General features: G+C 41.8%; 1 protein-coding gene across 7 annotated transcripts in view; it reads left to right on the top strand.

Moving 5' to 3' along the window:
- ENPP2 (ectonucleotide pyrophosphatase/phosphodiesterase 2) overlaps window positions 1–20,423 on the top strand; it is an 86,778-nt gene that overhangs the window by 37,683 nt on the left and 28,672 nt on the right. For all 7 annotated transcript variants that reach the window (XM_075214002.1, XM_075213997.1, XM_075214003.1 and 4 more), the window contains exons 3-13: window positions 650–805; window positions 6,575–6,700; window positions 7,174–7,234; window positions 8,142–8,239; window positions 11,146–11,225; window positions 11,420–11,539; window positions 14,640–14,695; window positions 14,941–15,006; window positions 16,560–16,632; window positions 17,785–17,893; window positions 19,447–19,569. In XM_075214002.1, coding sequence (XP_075070103.1) covers window positions 650–805; window positions 6,575–6,700; window positions 7,174–7,234; window positions 8,142–8,239; window positions 11,146–11,225; window positions 11,420–11,539; window positions 14,640–14,695; window positions 14,941–15,006; window positions 16,560–16,632; window positions 17,785–17,893; window positions 19,447–19,569 — 1,068 coding nt within the window. The remainder of the gene's footprint in view (window positions 1–649; window positions 806–6,574; window positions 6,701–7,173; window positions 7,235–8,141; window positions 8,240–11,145; window positions 11,226–11,419; window positions 11,540–14,639; window positions 14,696–14,940; window positions 15,007–16,559; window positions 16,633–17,784; window positions 17,894–19,446; window positions 19,570–20,423) is intronic.

The following is a 20,423-nucleotide window of genomic DNA, read 5'->3' as shown; positions in this document are numbered from 1 at the left end:
AAAATGTACCTACTTGCCAGTACTGACCAGTGAACTTATTCTGTATTTTTTTTTAATTCAATTCTTACTATTTATTCTTCTTCAGGCTTTATATTGTAATATGTATTTGAGGAAATCATTCAAAATTTTAAAATGGCGCAACACTGAAGCTCAGTTTGCATTGGATGATGGTAGTTGTAGTTCATGAAGGCCCATCGAATCCGTACCGTGCATGACCTGCTCACCAGCAGGGTGACTAGTGCTGTTCCTTACCCCTCTCCTTAATTTTATGGTTTTGTGTAGCTACGCTGCATCTATAAGGAAGAAAGTTAAAGCTGATCCTCTTCCTGATCAGTTATAGTAAAGTGGTAGAGCCACTCATGTAATTCAGCCAGAGAGGGACCTTGTTTAGGAATCGGCTTACTGACCATAACAGAATGGTGCGGGGAGGAGAATTGGAATCCGGAGCATTGAAGACCGGTTCTGTAGGTTTCTTGGTATCATGAGGCAGGAAGCAAGGGTTACAGGAAAGTGTAGGACTAGATGGGCAATTAGAGCGTAACATGCAGTCTGACCATTTTATCATTTGAGGATCACATGGGAGCGCTGAATTATAGAGCAACCAGTAAGTTTCCCATGTCTCAAATGTATCACGTTGCTTTCGTTGCAGTTCTTTCAGACTCTCCCTGGATCAACACCTCGGGGTCCTGTAAGAGCAGATGTTTTGAACTTCAAGAGGCTGAACCCCCCGCGTGCCGCTGCGACAACCTCTGTAAGAGCTACAACAGCTGTTGTCAGGACTTTGACCAGCATTGCCTCAAAACAGGTATGTAACATTGCCATCTACGTCGCACACTGCCGGGGGCCAATACAGTATTATTGGAAAGCAGGTTTGTGAGCGGTGGTAGTCCGTGTTGGGGTATCGGGGTACTCTTACATCCGTTTCCCGATGACTACAATAACGACAAGAAGGACACCGAGATATACGTCCCGATGAGCATCAATGCGACAGTCCATAAATATCTACATACCATTATTTAGGTGAACGGTCTCTTCAGCAGCAATTATACCCGTCAGCTGTAAAATGCGAATAGAGAAAATCCGGCCACTGCCAACCTCGTCATTTACACTGGTCACAGTGCGATTGGCGCTGTTAAGGTGGCAGTGGGTGCACCCGACGCCTCTCTAATGTATTTGAGCACTGACTATACCCATTGCCGCCTTAAAAGCGCCAATCGCACTGTGACCAGTGTAAATGACGAGGTTGGCAGTGGCCGGATTTTCTCTATTCGCATTTTACAGCCGACGGGTATAACTGGTGCCGGGGAGACAGTTCACCTGAATAATAGTATGTAGATATTTATTCACTGTTGCATTGATGCTCATCGTGACTTTTATGTCGGTGTCCTTCTTGTCGTTTTTGTAGTCATCGCCAATACGTACCCCACCTGATTGTGAGTATGGCTGATACAATGGTCCACTAACATAAAATGACGGGTTCAGGGGTGGAACTCTACATCTCAAGGCATCCGTAGCAATGTTTGAAGGGGTGGCCTGGCGATGATGTCGGTCTTGTCGAGCCTCTGCTCAGCAGCCTATAGGGAACGGTTTAAAGGAAAAACAAGGTGGCTAGTTCCGTGACCCAGCCAAGGTAGTCCACTATGGGACCAGCCCGGGGAGGGGAGTCCCAGCCAGCCCCTGCCTGTCGCGGACCCAACTGTGCTCTGCTCTTCTAAGTGAGTCTTGAGGGCCGCTCATGCGCAGTGAAGACAGTGGCAGAACTACCATCGTGTCGACCTCCCTTTGTGTATCTCCGGACCCCACAGGAACAGCACCCCCTCCACTGGATGGGTCGGTATTTGTTGGTTGTAATTTCACCACTGGAGCTATGGCACCTATTGGCCCCTCCACTGTGCCATGCCATGAGTGGTGGCATTGTGCAGCGGTCGGCGGTGCCATGTTGACGCGAACCGCGTGGCTCTGCCCACCGTCCGTCTTCAGAGTTGGGGACGTCTTGCTTCCCAGAATAATTATAACAATTTACAGCTTTGTCTTAGAATGGTAAATTGGAAATCACTTCTTTGGACCAAAACACCTTTTTGTACAATGACCTAAGGGAGGGAAGAGGTTAATTGAAGCCAAGCATAAGTGTGGTTTTGAGATTCTGAATGTGGGAGGTGGTTGTATTTAATCTGGTCTGGTTCACCACTCTCTCTAATTAAAGAAACCACTTAATAAATACACGTTAGTCTCAATGAATGTCACTTTTTATGACGTTTTAACAGGACACAGGGCACGGTAGTAACATGTTTTTAAATCAAACAGTATTCATTTTGTTGGAGCGTGTGTAAAGGGCTAATAGGACATAAGGAGATCTGTTAGGATAGACCTTGCTAAACCTACTTGCGGCTGAGCCACTTACGCTTGCTGCAGGCATGGCATCTGCAGAACAATCCTGTGTTTATACACCCTCGTTTCCTGGCATACTCCTTGGCATACGCTGTGCATGTAGCTGGGAGACTTGGGTTTATGTATGTTCAGTCCCTAGAAGCTCATTTGATAAACCTTACATTTTTATTATCATTTTTATGTGTTTTGCTCTTGTTGTTTAATTAAGGAGCAGGGGCATTGGGCAGTGTTATGAAAGACAGGGGTCATATTTAAATAGTGCTCCAAATTTTTTCAACATTTCTTATCTGGACCCACTCAAATAACAAATGTTTCACATAATTGATCGTGTGTGTGTGTGTTTGTATCTGTACAATAATCATTTTTTACAGGCTCATAAATCATTTTCTTTGTAGCACAATGTATTGCATTAAGCAATTTTGATTACCCCAAAACAATTTTGTAGCTACAAAATATATTTTGTCAAGCTAGTGCCCTCATGAAATAAACCGCGTTATTTTGTTAGATGAAATCCATTATGTCAAATAAAGTTTATACGACGTAATCTATAAAGCACTAAAGCATTTTGTAGTGTGACACAAATTTATTTTTGTAGTATAGAAAAATCTCATATTTTTTTTCCATCTTCCATCTGGCCTCCCCCACTCCCGTCTCTCCCCCCTTCGCTCTATACTCAATGCGGCCGCAAGACTCATCTTCCTCTCACGCCTCTCCAGGGGTGGATCTAGAGAATTCTTCTACCCGGGGCGATTTAGGGGGGGGGCGATTTAGGCCCCGCCCCCTTTTTTACATCTGAGGCTGCCGGCGGCTGCATACTATGTGCAGGTCCATTCAGCAGTGACAGGTAGGGACAGTGTTCTGCCTGGCCGCTCTGATTGTGTTTAAAACACAATCAGAGCAGCCGGGCAGCACACTGTCCCTGCCTGTCACTGCCGAACGGACCTGCACATAGTGTGCAGCCACCGGCAGCAAGCCCCTGCTAGGGGGGGCGATCGTTCCTCCTCTGCCTCCCCTCTCTGCCTTGCCTTACACTGGCTCCCCTTCCCCTACAGAATCCTTTTCAAACTCCTCACCACCACTTACAGGGCTCTCTCCAACTCTACTGCCCCTTATATCTCTAACCTCCTCTCCAATCACACTCCCACCCGCTCCCTGCGCTCGGCCAATGACCGTCGCCTCTCCTCCACCCTTATCACCTCTTCCCACTCCAGAATCCAAGACTTTTCCCGTGCAGCCCCCCTACTCTGGAGCAACCTCCCTCGTTCCATCCGTCTCTCTCCTACTCTGTGCTCCTTCAAACGTGCACTCAAAACTAACCTCTTCCTCAAAGCCTACCAACCATCTAGTTAACCCCCATCTCCTCCCTTTGCTAGTCCTCCCTTCTCTCCTCTTGCCTCAACTGGCTCCTCTTGTGCCTGGTCTGTTTTCCCTCCCTTAGGATGTAAGCTCGTATGAGCAGGGCCCCCTCCCCTCCTGTCTCCATACCTGTTCTTCCGCTCCGTCTTTACTGCGTATGAATGGCTGGAGTTTCTGAAGTATTGGTACTTTTTGTTCATTGTTCTGTATGGTTTCACCCTGTATAGTCTACTGTTGGTACTGTGTGCGACGCTGCGTATACCTTGTGGCGCCTAACAAAAAAATGATGATAATAATAATAATCTTATAACACAAATTATATTTTGGGGCACAGTATAAATTCAGCAACAGTTTGTTTGTTTTTTTCTTCTTTTTTTTTTTTTTTTAACACGTTTGATTTTCTGTACAAAAACAAATTTGTAACTGAAAGATTTTGGGACTGAACAAATATATCTTGTAGCACATTCATTTATTTTTTGGTACCAAAATAATATCTTCTGTAGTGAATACACTATATTTTTGGGACATGTTTTATAGCAAAGTCTATTTTGCCATGTCAAAAGTTGAAACCTTTGTTCCTCCAGTGCAAATCTGTCGGAAAATGTACGTACACGGAGCTTACTGCACATTGTCCAGGTACAACTGTGTAGTAGTATGTATTTGGTGATACATGATCTGATTTTCATGTTAATATTTCATTTTTTAAACACTGCTGTCATTACTATTTAGAGGGGTACTTTAGAGTTCAGTCCACTTTTTCAACAAGATTGAATGACTTCAGGACTGGCTGGGCTGTCGGTCCCGTAGTGGGCTCTCCTGGGCTACCTGTATTTTTATTCCTTTAAAATGATCCTAATAGGCTGCCGAGTCGAGTCCACCTTCCCCCCCTCCCCCCACACACACCTCCCCCCACACACACCTCCCCCAGGTTAAATTTTGATAGCCAGTCCCTGAATGGCTTCATTGTAGGAAAATTTTTCAACATTATTGTAGAACATTTTTATACTGACAGACAAGAATGAATCGAAAATGCATGTGCAAAGGACTGAACAGATGTCAAAATAAAAATAACCAGCGTAAATATTGCAGAGTCGGTGTTACTTTATGGTGCAATAAATTGTTTTTATATGAATGTTAAAATATATACAGTAAAGGTATAAAAAAAATCTCAAAAAACTATAATAATACCATTGAATATAAATTGGTATCCAAGTTTCCCGGGTTCCACCAAAAAGACAGGTAAACCTTATGTAAATAATGAGCTCTGTATCCTGCAGAAACCTGATCACAGGTAAAGTGCCCGAGCTCAGATCTCGTTTGAAACGCTGTCACAATGAATAATTCTATGCTCCAAAGTGAACGGCCAGTTCACTTAATTAATGAGATGTAAATCAATAGTATATGCAAATGTCATAATAAATAATGGTCTTATTTGCGCATCATATTGGTCACAAATTTAAAATGAAAAGTAATATTAAGAGAGACATTGGTAGTGATCTCACCCGATTAGAAGTAATAGCTGTTGGGGGGGGGGGAGGAATACCCACCAAAGCAGACAGACAGCTCGCAGTTGGAATCTCTTCATGTCTATCTGGGCGGTAGTCAGCATATCTCTCAGATCTTGTAGCACAGTCTTTCTGCATGTTCATTTAAATAAGATAAAAAGACGGAAATCAAGATCAATAAAAACCTACTTCTTGGGCTCAACCACAGATATAATGTGACTGACGCGTTTCATCAGGGCAGATATAACTTTCTCAAAGATCAGCACCATTTCAACCTCTGGATGAAGTAGAATTAAAATTCTTGAATTGGAATACTGTTTTCCTTTTCGCCATATCAACTGTTTGAAGAGTTTCAGAGGTGGCAGCATTGTCCTGCAAGTCTCCTCTTATTATTTTTCCATGAGGATAGAACGGTCCTTCCTGTCAGCCTAAAGTGGTTTCTAGATTACACCTTAAATCGGATATAGTGATTCCGTCCGTGGTCCATGGGAGGTCTTCAGACTGTGAGGTCTCTCTTCAATATCTGGATGTGGTCAGAGATTTGAGGGCCGATGTTCAACGAACTAACAGAGAGTCCTTTGTTCCTGTACGAAGCCCATAAAGGACCACAAGCATCCAAAATATCATTTGCTAGATGGATTACGTTGGCTCCTGCCACGTGGTCGTTGAGGGCCTCCTGGACGGCTCGGCATGGGGACTCTGCTGAGCAGCTGTGTCGGGCTGCCACCTGGTCCTCGGTTCACACATTTACCAAATGTTATAGGTTTAATGTGTTTGCATCTAAGGATGCCGGTTTCGGGCGGAAGATGCTCTGAGCGTAAAATCCACCCTTGGTGGTGGCTCGGGGATGTCCCCAATGTCCGGAGTCATCAAATCGGATAAAAGAGAAAATAAGATGTTATAAACCCTTTACTCTTGGTCTACAGGGGGGACCTCAATGCCCACCCTTTTACGTTTTGGTTGTCCATTCCTTGTTTTTTGTGTTTCTCCTACTCTGTCCTGCGGGGCTTAATTAAACAAAAAACTGATTGCTCTGGCAGGCACGGGGTATGGAGGGGTAAGGGAAGGAGCTGCAGTTAAACATTAACATTCAAAATGCCCTTGCTCCTGGCTGCACTGAATGCCAAAATATCTGGTGGACTAATGGACTAAGAGAAAAGGATTTAACGTTTTAAATCTTATTTTTTTTTTTATATATATATTTTAATAGTCTTGGTTTTGTATTCCTTTAATTACCACATGTCTTGCATGAATTCTTGATTTGATTTGTATTCCAATAAGTCCAATAGCAAAATATATACTATGTATTATATATTTTTTTTCAGCACGTGACTGGAGCTGTACAAAGGAACGTTGCGGAGAAACGCGTAGTGAAGACAGCGCCTGTCACTGCTCTGATGATTGCCTGACTAAGGGCGACTGTTGTACGGACTATCTGGTATCATGCCAAGGTTACTTGCTCTTTTCTGTCACCTCAGTTCGCTTTGGCTTATAGAGAATGAAGGTTTAATAAGAAATCTTTTTAGTGGGGTTTTAGTGGATATGTTTAAATACAGTAACTGCGTTATTTGCAGTTGTTCCGTTTCGCTATTTCAAGTGCTCTTTAATTCTGTCAATTCTCAACAACCAAAAAAAACCTCTGACCACTCACAAGCTTATAACGTAATTCAATTTGTAAGATGATTACGGTACTTGGAGAGTGTAATCACTTACAGTTGACGGTTGTTCATTTAAAAAAAATATTAGCAAAATTTATATAATTACAATGACATTAGTGGATTAAATATTGTTAAACAAGACACAATGTTATAGTGCCTAACCTAACATTATTTGACTATTTAGAAGAGCTGTTTCAATGCTTTTTTCTAATGGCAATTTTTTTTTTCTCCTTCACCCCCCCCCAATATTTTGTTTTAACCTTTAGAGAAGACTCATTGGGTAGAAGATACCTGTGACGAAATAAAACATCCAGAATGTCCAGCAGGGTAAATATCTGTTTTAGATTGTGTTGTTTGTAATCCTTAAAGCCATTTAAATAGAATGTTAGCTTTGAGGTCAATGAACTGTTTAACTGTTTGCTGGCTAAATGTACTAAAGGGAATGTAAATATGTAAATGGAACGTCACTAGTCTTGGGCAAAATAAAAGCAAGGAGTCGTCTTCTGGGACTGCAGCTCAACCCTAGATTAGGAGTTTTCTAGGAGCCTGGAGGCGACCGTTCAGCGCTGCCTTCCTTAGGAGACCTGTTGACGGTAAATGATGATGTCATAGAATTTTCCTAATGCAGAAACGCGTAGCGAAGCGTTTTTTTCTGAACACTGTATGCAAGAAACACGGAGACAGGAACCAAATGGCCTGGCTTCGGCCCCTATCTCTGGTCCCCCAGTCTTTTATTGAAAGCAGTTGTCTGTGCTTTACGTTGGACTAAATATGGTTGTCTACTTAAGTATATTTTGGTAAATTAAACTAAAAAAAAAACCAATGTTAGTGATCTATATTCTAGTGTACAAGTCCTATTTCTTAAATTAGTTGGCATTCACAATCATTTTTGCAAAATGAGGATGATGACATCACACAAACCATGCCTTGGGTCTTAACCGAAATGTTAAGAAGCACCGTTACGACCCTTAAAGACGGCGCTGCTTTTAGTCTCTGAATGTAGGTCTTCCCAAAACTTTCAGAGCATTCTCTCAAGCAAATGTGGAGCTCAGCAGTTCTTGTATGTAAACTTCTAGTAAAGGGAAAATCGGTGCCAAATGCAAGGTCATACAGAGGGTATCCAAAGATTGCAATTAATCAAGTGACTAGAGTTTCGGAGAACAATTGTTGCATTCATTGTTCTATTAAGAACAGATTTTCTCATGATCCATCCTGCGTCCATTATTTCCTCCAGGTTTGCTCGCCCTCCTTTGATCATCTTTTCGGTGGATGGGTTTCGTGCTTCGTATATGAAAGCCGGAAAAGATATTTTGCCCAATATTCACAAACTAAGTAGGTGAATTAGAATACATGTGTTTCTTGTTTCCGTTTCCAACATGAACCTATCGGCTTTTCTCTCCTCTCATACAGATTCCTTTAGATCTTTTATATTGATACTTGATCAAATAACATCTTTATTATATAATTCCTTCGCTGCCCCTTTTATCTTGATGTCAAGATTTTTCATATCTAGGCTATTGCAAAATTGTGAATAGGTGCCAGATATGTACACTATATTGCAAAGTAGACAAACGTATTCAGATGTTATACTGGAGTAATTTTCTTTGTTTTTTTGTTTTGCTATTTGGGGGATAAGAATAGGGTAACTAGGTTAAGTTCCACCAGCAAGATTTGGGGAATGAGATCTTCACACAGGAACACAAGCTTATTCTACCTTCTTAACGGAGAAGGATTAAGACCCCATGTGGCCCAGGGTAATTACTGGTTTGGGTCTACTTCTCCTCTCCATTTGTCAAAACAACCTCAAAAATATAATGGGTTAGGACAGTGGTTCCCAAACTGTGTGCCGCAGCTCCCTGGGATGCCGCGGCTAGGGCCAGTGGTAAGCAAGGTGGGGGCAACTTGGAGACCCTAAGGGTGCCTCGAACTGAGGAAATTTGGGATCCACTGGGTTAGGGTAAGAACCCCATCCCCCAGCTTTTGAGGCAACTTAAAAGTGGAGTCCCTGGTACCTTAGATTGATATAGGAAAGCTGACCGTTAAAAGATGTGTTTTGCATGTTCAGAAGTTTTGGGTTTATCCTTTCATAATTATATTTACCTAATAATTCAGGGTGTAGGCTTCTGGCCATGTGGCATGCCTAAAATAGCACAGGGGTGCAACGACAAATCTTCTATATGTGCAATGTCCAACCCATCCAACTAGTTTCTGTCTGTTGTAGGAAAACTATCCCATTTTCACGTATTTTACACATCACCATGATTTCAGATGACCTTAAACACCTAGGGCCTGATTCATTAAGGATCTTAAATTAAGAAGTTTCTTATTTCAGTCTCCTGGATAAAACCATGTTACAATGCAAGGGGGGCAAATTCGTATTCTGTTTTGCACATAAGTTAAATACTGACTGTTTTTTCATGTAAATAGGTGAATAGGTCCCGATACGTACACTGTGCAAGCAATAGAGAGGGAGGGGCAACCAGCTGTGTCCACAGCGATTAAGAACGGTCAGATATGCACATCATCCACTGTAAAATGTACTCTTTCTAGGTTACACATTGCACTGTACTCTAAAAATAGGTATATAGCCTGCAAATTGATTCTTGCGGCGTTGCAGCATCATTTGCACCCTGCATATGCTAATAAGTAATCCTAAGTTTCATTAACAAATAATTAAGATGTGTTAATGACAGTGTAGCAGGAGATCCTCAACTGCTAGAATCTTTTCACAAGATGTTCACCTTTAGCAGCCCCCTTTCCAAGGAACAAATTATGTTCCTCAGTACTCGGTTGCCCCCAGGAATCAAGCTTTGGTTCTAGCAGTTGTTGATCCAGCACCTGCTGCCCGGTGGAGTGGATGGAACACCGTAGGAGGTAGTGAGCAACCAGGATGTTGTTGCCAGAATGGAGTCAGACAGAACCGGGTTACTGCAGAATAGTCTGGCACTTGTCTGATGGAGTGGGCAGCTCATTTCAGCAGGTAGTGAGCAATCAGAATATGTTTGATAGAACTCAGGGATCAGGAGTAGCGAAGACAGCAGAATCATTTAAACAAGCCAGGGGCAAGTGCAGGTAGAGATCTGAGAGCAAATTGGTTTAACAAAACCAAGAGTCAGGAGTGGAGAAAACAGCAGAATCCTTAGAACAGTCCGGGTCAATAACATAGAACAGGTCAGGATATAAGGTACACTATGTTAAGCGGGAACTATCGCCAGCATTGGTATGCTGCCCGGAAGAGGTTTATAAAGGCAGCAGCACCACCAATCAGAACTGCAGGGTAATTAGCTGCATGGGTGTGGTAAGTAATAGCACAGCTGCCAGACTGGGAGCTAAAGAGAAGCTTGTTGCTGTTTACCTAGCAACCAGCTGAACTGCAGGATAGATCCTACACATGGTTGCCGATGAAATGCACAGCTAACCACTAAGATAAACAGGATAGAACCTATTTCTTAACAAGTTGTAACATTTACTAGCTATAGGCAACATTAGTATTCGGCAAAGCTATATATCGGCAAAATTGGTTTCAAATTCTATTTAACTACCAAAAATCTACTGCAATTTGTTGACTTGCTATCCTAAAGGAAGCTGACAGAAGGCAGCTGCCTAGGGGAAAATTGGCTCCATATTGTCGGTGGACGTGGTTTCGTCTGTTCACCACAGATGAATGCATAAAGTACACTGACTATGTGATGAGTGGGTGGAACTAAATACAGACTGCGCCCTTCACTATTGTATGCATCCAGACTTTGGAGTGCAGGGAATCGAAACAGGGCGCGTGATCGTGTTGCATTGGGGGCGTGTCCACTTCATGATGGAGGTGTGGCCACAGCCCCTGACCACTCATTCACTTGCCATTGGTACCTCCCAACTTCCTGACCCACAGGACAAAGCTCTCCCGACCACCGGGACCGAGCCCTCAAGTCCCAATCGTCCCAACTATATTGGGACTGTTGGAAGGTAAGCTATTATACTTACACCCAGATAAATTGCTCTCAACATAATTTCTCGCAATGTAGTTCTGTCTATGTGCATAATTTTACAGCAGAAAACTATATTAGTGTACATTTTATTATGTTGTGTACAATGTCTGACTTGAGTGTATTAGAAGTAAGACTGTAAGCTCAAATGAGGCAGGAACTTAAATATTCAAAGTACACCGCTGTGTAATATGGTGGCGTAATATAAATATATGATAATAAATAAGTATAATTTATTTTTGTATCTGTTATTTTAAATAGGAACGTGTGGAACTCATTCTCCTTATATGAGACCTGTATATCCAACAAAAACCTTCCCGAATTTGTATACACTAGCAACGGTAACTATGGACATGTTTTTGTTTTTTTTGTCCATATAAAAGATAACTAAATAAGTAGTAATGGTGAATGACTGTTATTACAATCAAGGGCACAATCAGAAATGTAGGGGGAAGATCATGCAATGTTTTTATAAATGAAGGGGCAAAGCAAATATGTAATCTATTATTTCCTGTTTTGTTTTTTTTAATCTAAGGGACTGTACCCTGAATCTCATGGGATTGTTGGAAATTCTATGTATGATCCTGTTTTTAACGCTTCCTTCAACCTTCGAACCCGAGAGAAATTCAATCACAGATGGTGGGGAGGACAACCAGTAAGTATCTAGTGTGACAGAAACGCTGGCAAAATTATTGATGGGCTGTATGTAAGTTCCAGATTTCTGACCTATGTGTTTGATCATCAGTGAAAATTGTTAGTATTGGAAAGATCAGCTTCCAAAAGCTTTGGGCTCGAGTAAGAGCTGGATGAAGGGTTCCCTGGAGTGAATGGAGAGAGAGGGAGTGCCTCCATTCATTAGGTCAATTTTGGGACTTCTGACTGGCCAGTCAGACAGCAGGATAATTAATAGTTGCACCTGCGAGATGTCGTATAAAAGCTCAGTCACACACTGTCATTACCTGGGGAAAGAAGCCAGAATCCTCCATAGAGAGAAATACTGCTATTTGTTTATAATACTAAACTGAACATTTGCCATTTGTTTGTGAACTGGACATTTAGTCCATCCACACTTAGAAAAGAATTGCCTAATATATTAGTTAAAGCTGCTCAGGCCAGGACTTTTTATGGCTGCTGTGGGGAAAACTGTCCCGTCTACCTTAGGAAACGGCATCTGTAGCTCTTATCTCGCAAAACTAGCTATGTACAAATATGAGTGATGTACCACAGGTGGATGGCCTCTGATTCTAACATTCACTAAACCCCAAAATGTATTATTTTTTTTTCCCAATCAACTGAGAAGGTAAAATCAATTATTCACTGTTAAATTGATATTCCCTTTCAGTTCTGTTAAATTGCAAAGCGTTTCCTCCCCACTCCATTACAGGAAGCTGAAGCTCCTCCCATATCTGAGGGCCATGTTTACAAATGGCAAAGTGGCCAAAACGGTGTGTGTTGATTTCCGCCAAACTGAATGGGTGTGTGGAGAAAGATTGCTGTTTTTGCAGTGGCAGATAAATTTCTCTCAACTGTCCCGCTTTTGGTGGGCTAGTCCCACTGAGCAGGACTTTTTGTCCCAATTCCAGGACAATTGGGAGATGTGTGCCACTAACGGGTGTCCCTTCAATGCCGTTGAGTTTTTAGCTTAGGGGAAGAGGGCGGCCCAGAGTTTAAGAAGCAATGGGCATTCCTCCAGGTGATGTGACCCTTCCCAAGGCGATGCGTCCATGGCCCCATTTTGCGTATCAATTCCCCCTTTTCATGCACATTGTCCCGATTGGGTAAATCTAGAAGTTGGGAGATATGATAGGTGCAGTTAGGTAGAGCAAGAACATTCCTTGTCAAATATGGAGTACGCCCACTAGTGGCCAAGTTCTGTAGAGCAGTGTGCAAATTAGATTTCGTTTTGCACCGCGAGGTTATGAAAATGAGATAAAATGGGTAGAATGTGTTCCTTGCTTTGCTAAAGAGGATACGGCGATAATTGCTCCTCCATCAAAACTTGACTTTTTCACCAGCTTTGAGCTGTGTCTCATGCGCAACATCGCACGCATTCAGCCCTTCCTCTCCCAAGATGCCACTAAAGCTCTTGTCCACTCTCTTATTATCTCCCGCTTGGACTACTGCAACCTCCTCCTTACTGGCCTTCCCCGCTCTCATCTTGCCCCCCTTCGCTCCGTACTCAATGCAGCCGCTCGGCTCATTTTCCTTTCTCGCCGCTCCTCTTCTGTCTCCCCCTCTACCAATCCCTTCACTGGCTCCCCATCCCCTACAGAATCGTGTTCAAGCTCCTTACACTTTCAAGGCCCTCTCCAACTCCACTGCTCCCTACATCTCCAACCTCATCTCCCCTAATGCTCCATCCCGCCCTCTGCGTTCGGCCAATGACCGTCGCCTCTCTTCCCCCCTGGTTACCTCCTCCCACGCTCACATCCAAGACTTCTCCCGTGCTGCCCCCCTCCATTGGAACCAGCTCACCCGCTCCATTTAGAACTTCCCCCAACTTGCCCAGCTTCAAACGGGCCCTAAAAACCCACCTCTTCCTCAAAGCCTTCCAGTCCCCCACTTAACTGCCCTCCTGCCCTCCCTTCTGTCCCCCTCCTACCTCCCTCCTCATCGTTTTTCTCTTCCCCCACCCCTCCCTCCGTCCCTGCCTCCACTCTCCCCCTTTCCTCCTCCCACCCTTGCGTCTCTGTCCGTCCCACCCTCCCCTTAGATTGTACGCTCCTTCGAGCAGGGCCTCCTCTCCTCCTGTTCTCCACCACCTTAACTCTGCTCTCCAGCTCCTTGTCTCTTCCTTGAGGTCCTTCTGCCCCTCTTCCCCTCTCGCTTCCCCGATGGGGGCTCTCACCTTTCATCTAGCTGTACTTTAAGCTTCTGAGTTACGGTGCTTCTTGTTAACTGTACCGTGCTGTCTTACCCTGTACTGTATTTCTGTCTGTCCCTGTACGGTGCTACGGATACCTAGTGGCGCATTATTAATAAAAATTAATAATAATAATAATCCAACCATTTTTAAAGGTACAAATTTGCTAGTTGCACTTTGGCCAATGTTTTAATGGGGGAAACGTCAAATGCGCAGGAGTGACACAAGTATTAAACATTGTAAAGTATTAAAGAAATAAGGTTAAATGGAAAACTGTAATTTTAATAAAAATCTTGGGTACTTCTATTTAGGTGTCTCTTGAGAGCGGAGTTGTAGATGGGCATTTTGAAGTCCTCTGGGCAAACCATCTAGATGAGCTAGTAGAAGACCAAAGCGGTTCTCTGCGAGCATCCAGTGCTCTTCATAAAATAAGGTCAGAAGACTGCAGTCGTTTGAGCTGCTGTGACAACTCTGGCCTTGCCCCTTGGATAGGAATCCACCAAATCAGAGTGTTTCTGAAAACTCTGCCAAACTGTTAGTCGCACTCTGCTCTGTTAGCGAAGCACCTCCCTCCTAATATGGCATTGTTTACAAAAGAGTGAAAGAGAGAGCATATTTATTTAATGTAACACACTCCATTTATTTATTATTTCATGCGTGTTATTCAATGGTCAGCCTTTCGTGTGAATTAATATCAAGTTGTGGCTTTACTTACTATTTAAGAGCAAGTGAACAGACTTGGAAATGCACAAAGGGTGCCTAATGAATTTAGAAATATACTGGAATGAGTTTTGTATATGTGGAAAGACCATAATATAAATAGTGTAAAATAATTTTGGTGTCCTACTAGTTGGAATTAAATGCTTACAAGTTTTTTAAATATATTTTCCAGATTTGGATTACGTCTGCTAAACAAGGGGTGAAGGCAGCTACATTCTTCTGGCCTGTGTAAGTCGTCATAATATATTTATTACTGTACCTGTAATGAAAGTGATAGCAAATTAGAATATCTGTCAAACCTAACATTTTCATAGGTAACATATATATTTTTTATTTATTTTACTTTTTATCTGTTTGCCTATATGTCAGACTTTAATAAGGTAAATGTACTTACTGTATAAAGCAAATATTTTGTCCTGGATTTGCTATTACTATAAGTGCGCTCATCTGTATTTTTGTTTTCACTATTTTAGGGTCATTCCTCAACAGCGTAGAATCTTGACAATCCTGCAGTGGTTGCACTTGCCAGCAAATGAAAGGTATTCTATATTTCACCCATATGCTAATGTATTAACTGTGCAGATATTCTCAGTGTAATGTACCCAGATAATCTTTATTACAACGTTTCAATTAAAAGCAAAATCGCAAGTTTTTCAAGCAACATTGGAAGGGAATCCCTACAAGTAATAGATGAGGAGAGGGGAGCAAGGAAGAATTGGTGGTAGTGGACATAGTGGGAAAGTATTAAAATTGGGAAGTGGGATTTTTTTTTAATTTTTTTTAAAGTTTGTCCCTGACATTTCTAGGTAGTAAAGCTGGGTACACACTACACTGTTTTCGTCCAATAATCGGCTCAAACAGCCGACATACGACCGCTCGTTCAAAAGTCGGGTCAGTGTGTGCAGTGACACGATGGTCGAAAGTCTGCCCAAATGGACGATTGTCGCCTCATTTGGTTGGTTGTACCGTTTAATATTTTCGTTCCAATCTCGTTTCCGCCGTGTAGTGTGTATAAACTTCCGACCGATCCACAACAGTGAGTACGAAATTAGTCATTGCTCACGACAACATGGCTGTAAAAAGTCGTCCTAAACAAGGCTAGTGTGTATGCAGTCCATGGACCGAGCGATCGGAACATGGATCGCATGTAAAATCGGTCGGCATAAAAAGTTGGTCGAAATTTCTGTAGTGTGTACCCGGCTTTACCTGGAACGGGTAGCAAATATTTTATGTAACAATGTTCAAGTGTGTAGACTTATAAAGCCTGTCTCAACCCATCTGTAACTAGTGTCACATTGTATAGTGGTAGAAGCAATTGTTATTGCCCATAAGTAGCTTACATCAAAGTGAGTGAACACTCATCATCATCATCATCACTTATTTAAATAGAGCCAACAGATTCTGTAGCGCTTTACAATTGGGAAAAAACAGTAATAAAGCAATACTGGGTAATACATACATACGTGGAGGTAAGAGGGCCCTGCTCGCAAGCTTACAATCTACGGGACAATGGTTTGATGCACAAGCCTAAATGCTACATCATATTAAATATTTGTTCAGCTAGAACGCAAAGATTACAAAGTATTTAGTGGGCTGTATGCTCAGTCACACAACTATGTTGGTCAGAGGGTTGTTGTCTTGTGTTAGCTGTGTAGAGGGTGGTAATAGGGTAACCTAGAGAGATTGAGGGTGGTAAAGGAATACTATAAGCATGTCTGAAGAGATGGGTTTTCAGAGAACGCTTAAAGGTTTGAAGACTAGAGGAAAAAAGTCTTATTGTGCGAGGGACTGAATTCCATAAAGTGGGTGCAGCCCGAAAAAAGTCCTGTAACAGAGAATGGGAGGATGTGGTAGACTGTAATTATCCATAAATGATTGCCCTGGGGAGTAAAGTGTTGATATTTCTGCATGATCTCTGACTGCCATAAAATATACCCCTGTGTGGCTTCATAAATTACTTTTGTGCTAAATTATTTTGCTGTGATTTTTTTTTTTTATTTTTTTTTTTTGTTTTATAACATACAGTTTTTTCTGTTTATTGATTGTGTCGTACAATTTATAAACATCTGGTTTCATGGTAATGTAATTTTAGGCCTTATGTGTATGCAATTTACTCAGAGCAGCCAGATCAAACTGGACACCGGTATGGACCATTCAGCAACGAGGTTAGTATTGATTTTATGAAAGCCTAATTAATTCCGAGGCATCGTCATTGTGTGTTCTATAATATTTTTGAGAAGTGTGTGTATATAGATATATAAAATATCTTGGACTGTCTGATGCTAGCACTGAATGAATGAGATGTATTTTTCTCTTGCCAACTTCTGCTTGATTTCTATACAATAGTTCCTACGCTTTTCCTTTTAAAGCACAGCTGTCATATCTCGAAACCACTGCTCTATAGCAGTCTGTGATGGGGTAATGGCTGCTTTCTACTGCCAAGTCCTAAAATTGCTCAAATGCTATACTGGTCTTGGGCAAAGGACACAACAAGGAGGTCTATAAATGCATAACACATTGGTGAGACATTTACTAAAACCATGACACAGCAGGAATTATCAATTTATTTCTGATACATTGTCTCCTACTTGTATGACATTTATGAAACTCTTTTATAAATCTGTAGCTCATTTGTTTCTATATTTTAAGGCCAACTCCACCTGTCCTATACCAATTCTATACTCTCATTTAGTGTACACATTTTGGAGTGGCTCAAAAAGGGGGCAAACATTTATAAGAAGTATCCTCTGTTTTTGTTAAATATGTAGCAAGCTCAGATATGGAGAAGTCCTGTTCAAATCCTGTCCTTTTGTTTTAGGGACAGGACTTGAAAGAAATTGCACAAATCACAGAGAAAAAGAAAAGTATCTTCAGCTATAAATAAGTTGCATTGTTTGCGCAATGTTTTTGTGTTTGTTTTCTGCCGCACAAACTTTTGTGATGGGTATATTGCTGATGCTGCGATGCAGGTAATTGATGACAACCATCCAGTGATCTCCCTTATAGCGGGGAACTGCTTATTGCACTGAAGAGACTGAATCTGGATTTAACTTGGCTTTCATTCTAGATTGGCAGAGCCGAGAGCAATGCTGACGTACATTGCATCTGTTTGTGACAAAATGCATAAAAATATTAATTTTAATGTTTCAGTAGCAAACAATAAATGTGGTTTTGTTCTGACACGTTTAATGTTTACTGTAATTTCTAAAAGTAAAGAAATGTTATAATTAATTTTAAAAAGTTTAGTATATTTCTATCTTGCCTGCATCGGTTTAATTTTTGAACACTCTCTCTTATATTTTCTCCTTTTCCTGCAGTTGGTTAATCAGCTGAAGGATATTGACGTAATAGTTGGCATGTTAATGGATGGATTAAAACAAATGAATCTGCATCGATGTGTCAATATCCTTTTTGTCGGAGATCATGGTAGCTATTTATTTTCTTATGTTTATATTCTCTTATGTTGTGATCAACAATTCTTACTAAATGGTTTCAACTGCTTTTGCCACGGCTACCCAATGCCTGATCAAATTTTAAAGTCCTTGTTTTAATAGAACATTTATATTCTTCATTTTACATGTTCTACATTTTTTGTTACAATTTGTGCTTATTGCACCGGAGCGGATTAGTCCGTGACACAGTTTGTAAATCTCTGCTCATGTCTTTACTTGTTTATCTCAAACTTGATATTGTCAAAATTTCTTGGCTCAGGTAAAGTGAACTCGGTAGTTTTTGTGTTCTCGGGGTAAAGATCTCTGGCTTCCAGCAGTGACTCGATTTATCCAGCTGGGGCGATTTAATAGCTTCAAAATTCCACGTCTGTCAGACTTGCTTTGATTACATTTTGATGTTTTAATTAAAAAAAGCTAAGGCTTTTTCCAAGATTTCAAGCTGGACTATGAACCCTGTCATTGGATGTTACTGATTTTATTTTCAGGCAGTCGGCAACTAGAACAAACTGTACTTTCGGATCGCAGCTGTCTTGGTGAAACTTAGGATGATCAGGAACATTTCATTTGCACAGCAGAGTCTGAGTTGAAGCTGTTATCACCAACATTCTAATTGTAGTTCTGTGTTCTAACACGTTTTGTTGATGTCCATAGTAATGCCACGAGGTCAAAGTGAATCGATAGGCTATACTAGGAATATTTGTTGAGCTTACAAAATATCTGCAACCACTTTGCAAGGGATAGGTACACTTGAGTTCATGGAGGTTTTAGAGCAGGCCTGTCCAACATGGTCTTGTAAAACTACAAATCCCACCATGCCCTGCCAGCATTAAGGGAAGGGGGGCCCCTGGGCTAAGGGTACTGTGAGGGCCCCCCCACCAACACTCCCTGTAGTAATTACGCAGCGCGTTGTAATCTCCTTACTGAGGAGATCTCGTGAGAGTGATTCTATGACTCCGTCTCACTCTCACAAGATCTCCTCAGTAAGGAAATTACTGCACGCCGCGTAAGTACTACAGTGACAGCAGGCTGCTAACAGCATAACATTTGCTGTTAGCTGCCTGTCATTCTCCTTGAACAGATGACAGTCGGAGCCGGGGGCGGGGACACCCCCCAACCCAATGAATGCCAGTGGACCCCCCAGCTGCCCGAGGCCCCTGGGCTGTAGCCCCTTTAGCCCTATTGTTAATCTGCCTCTGCCTGCCAGCTATCTGCTGGCAAAGCCTACTGGGACTTGTAGTTTCACAACACCTGGAGAGCCACAGGTTGACCAGGCCCATTCTAGAGTGCCGGCCTACATGCTTAGAGACAGGAAATCTGGTGTGCATAGGAAAATATCTTCCCTCATGTTTACCTTAAGTATCTTGATTCCTGATATACGCCAAAAACTTTTACAAATATATTACTAGTAGCTTAGAAATAACTTATATTTTAGTGGTCCTTCAAGGTATATGGTGTCCACACACTTCCTTGACATTCTTTCTCTTTCCAAGTCATGGATTTCACTTCTTTTTTTTTTATCGTCCCCAGGCATGGAGGAAGCAACTTGCGAAAGGGCTGAATATTTAAATACGTATTTGAACAATGTGGATGATTTCGCTTTATTACCTGGAACATTAGGACGCATGCGGTCTAAGGTCAATGTTCCTAAACGTAAGTTGAGTGGTTTCTTTTCAGAGATTCTTAATAACAAGTTCAAAACGTGCACAAGGAAAAGTGAATGCTCATTAAATCAATTTGCTTCTTTTAGTTCTATATCGCTTACAAGCAAATCTATTATTATAACCCAGTTGTTTTATATAGGTTACGTTTTATGCACAGGATTACTTGTCACGTACTCTGGAAATAGTCATCGTATTACTAGACTCCTAAGACCACTCGTGTTATTTTCAAGATGGACTGTTCAATACAGAGTGTTATCTGTAGCAAATAACTGAAAATTAACTAAACAAGCCAATACACATGGTGCTCCGGGCCCTTGAGCCCAACGGTGAACTGAAACGATTGTCTATACTTCTAAATACACACACGTGGCTAAATCTGAAAGGTGGGCTAAATGTATGTATCCAACAAGACAGAAGATGATTGCATTCACTGTGAAATGCATTCATCACCCGACAGTATCCGTCTAGACCAACACTTCACTACTCCTCAAATGTACATTGGGATCAGTATTCCTTTAGACCCATGTATCATCATCGCCATTTATTTATATAGTGCCACTAATTCCGCAGCGCTGTACAGAGAACTCACTCACATCAGTCCCTGCCCCATTGGAGCTTACAATCTAAATTTCCTAACATAGACAGACAGACACAGACTAGGGTCAATTTGTTAGCAGTCAATTAACTACTAGTATGTTTTTGGAGTGTGGGAGGAAACCAAAGCACCCGGAGGAAACCCACGCAAACACGGGGAGAACATACAAACTCCACACAGATAAGGCCATGGTCGGGAATTGAACTCATGACCCCAGTGCTGTGAGGCAGAAGTGCTAACTACTGAGC

The sequence above is a fragment of the Mixophyes fleayi genome, chromosome 5 (assembly GCF_038048845.1).
Source record: "Mixophyes fleayi isolate aMixFle1 chromosome 5, aMixFle1.hap1, whole genome shotgun sequence".
NCBI classification, from domain to species: Eukaryota; Metazoa; Chordata; class Amphibia; order Anura; family Limnodynastidae; genus Mixophyes; species Mixophyes fleayi.
Note: the sequence above shows the minus strand (reverse complement) of the source record. Positions and strands in the feature narration are given on the sequence as shown.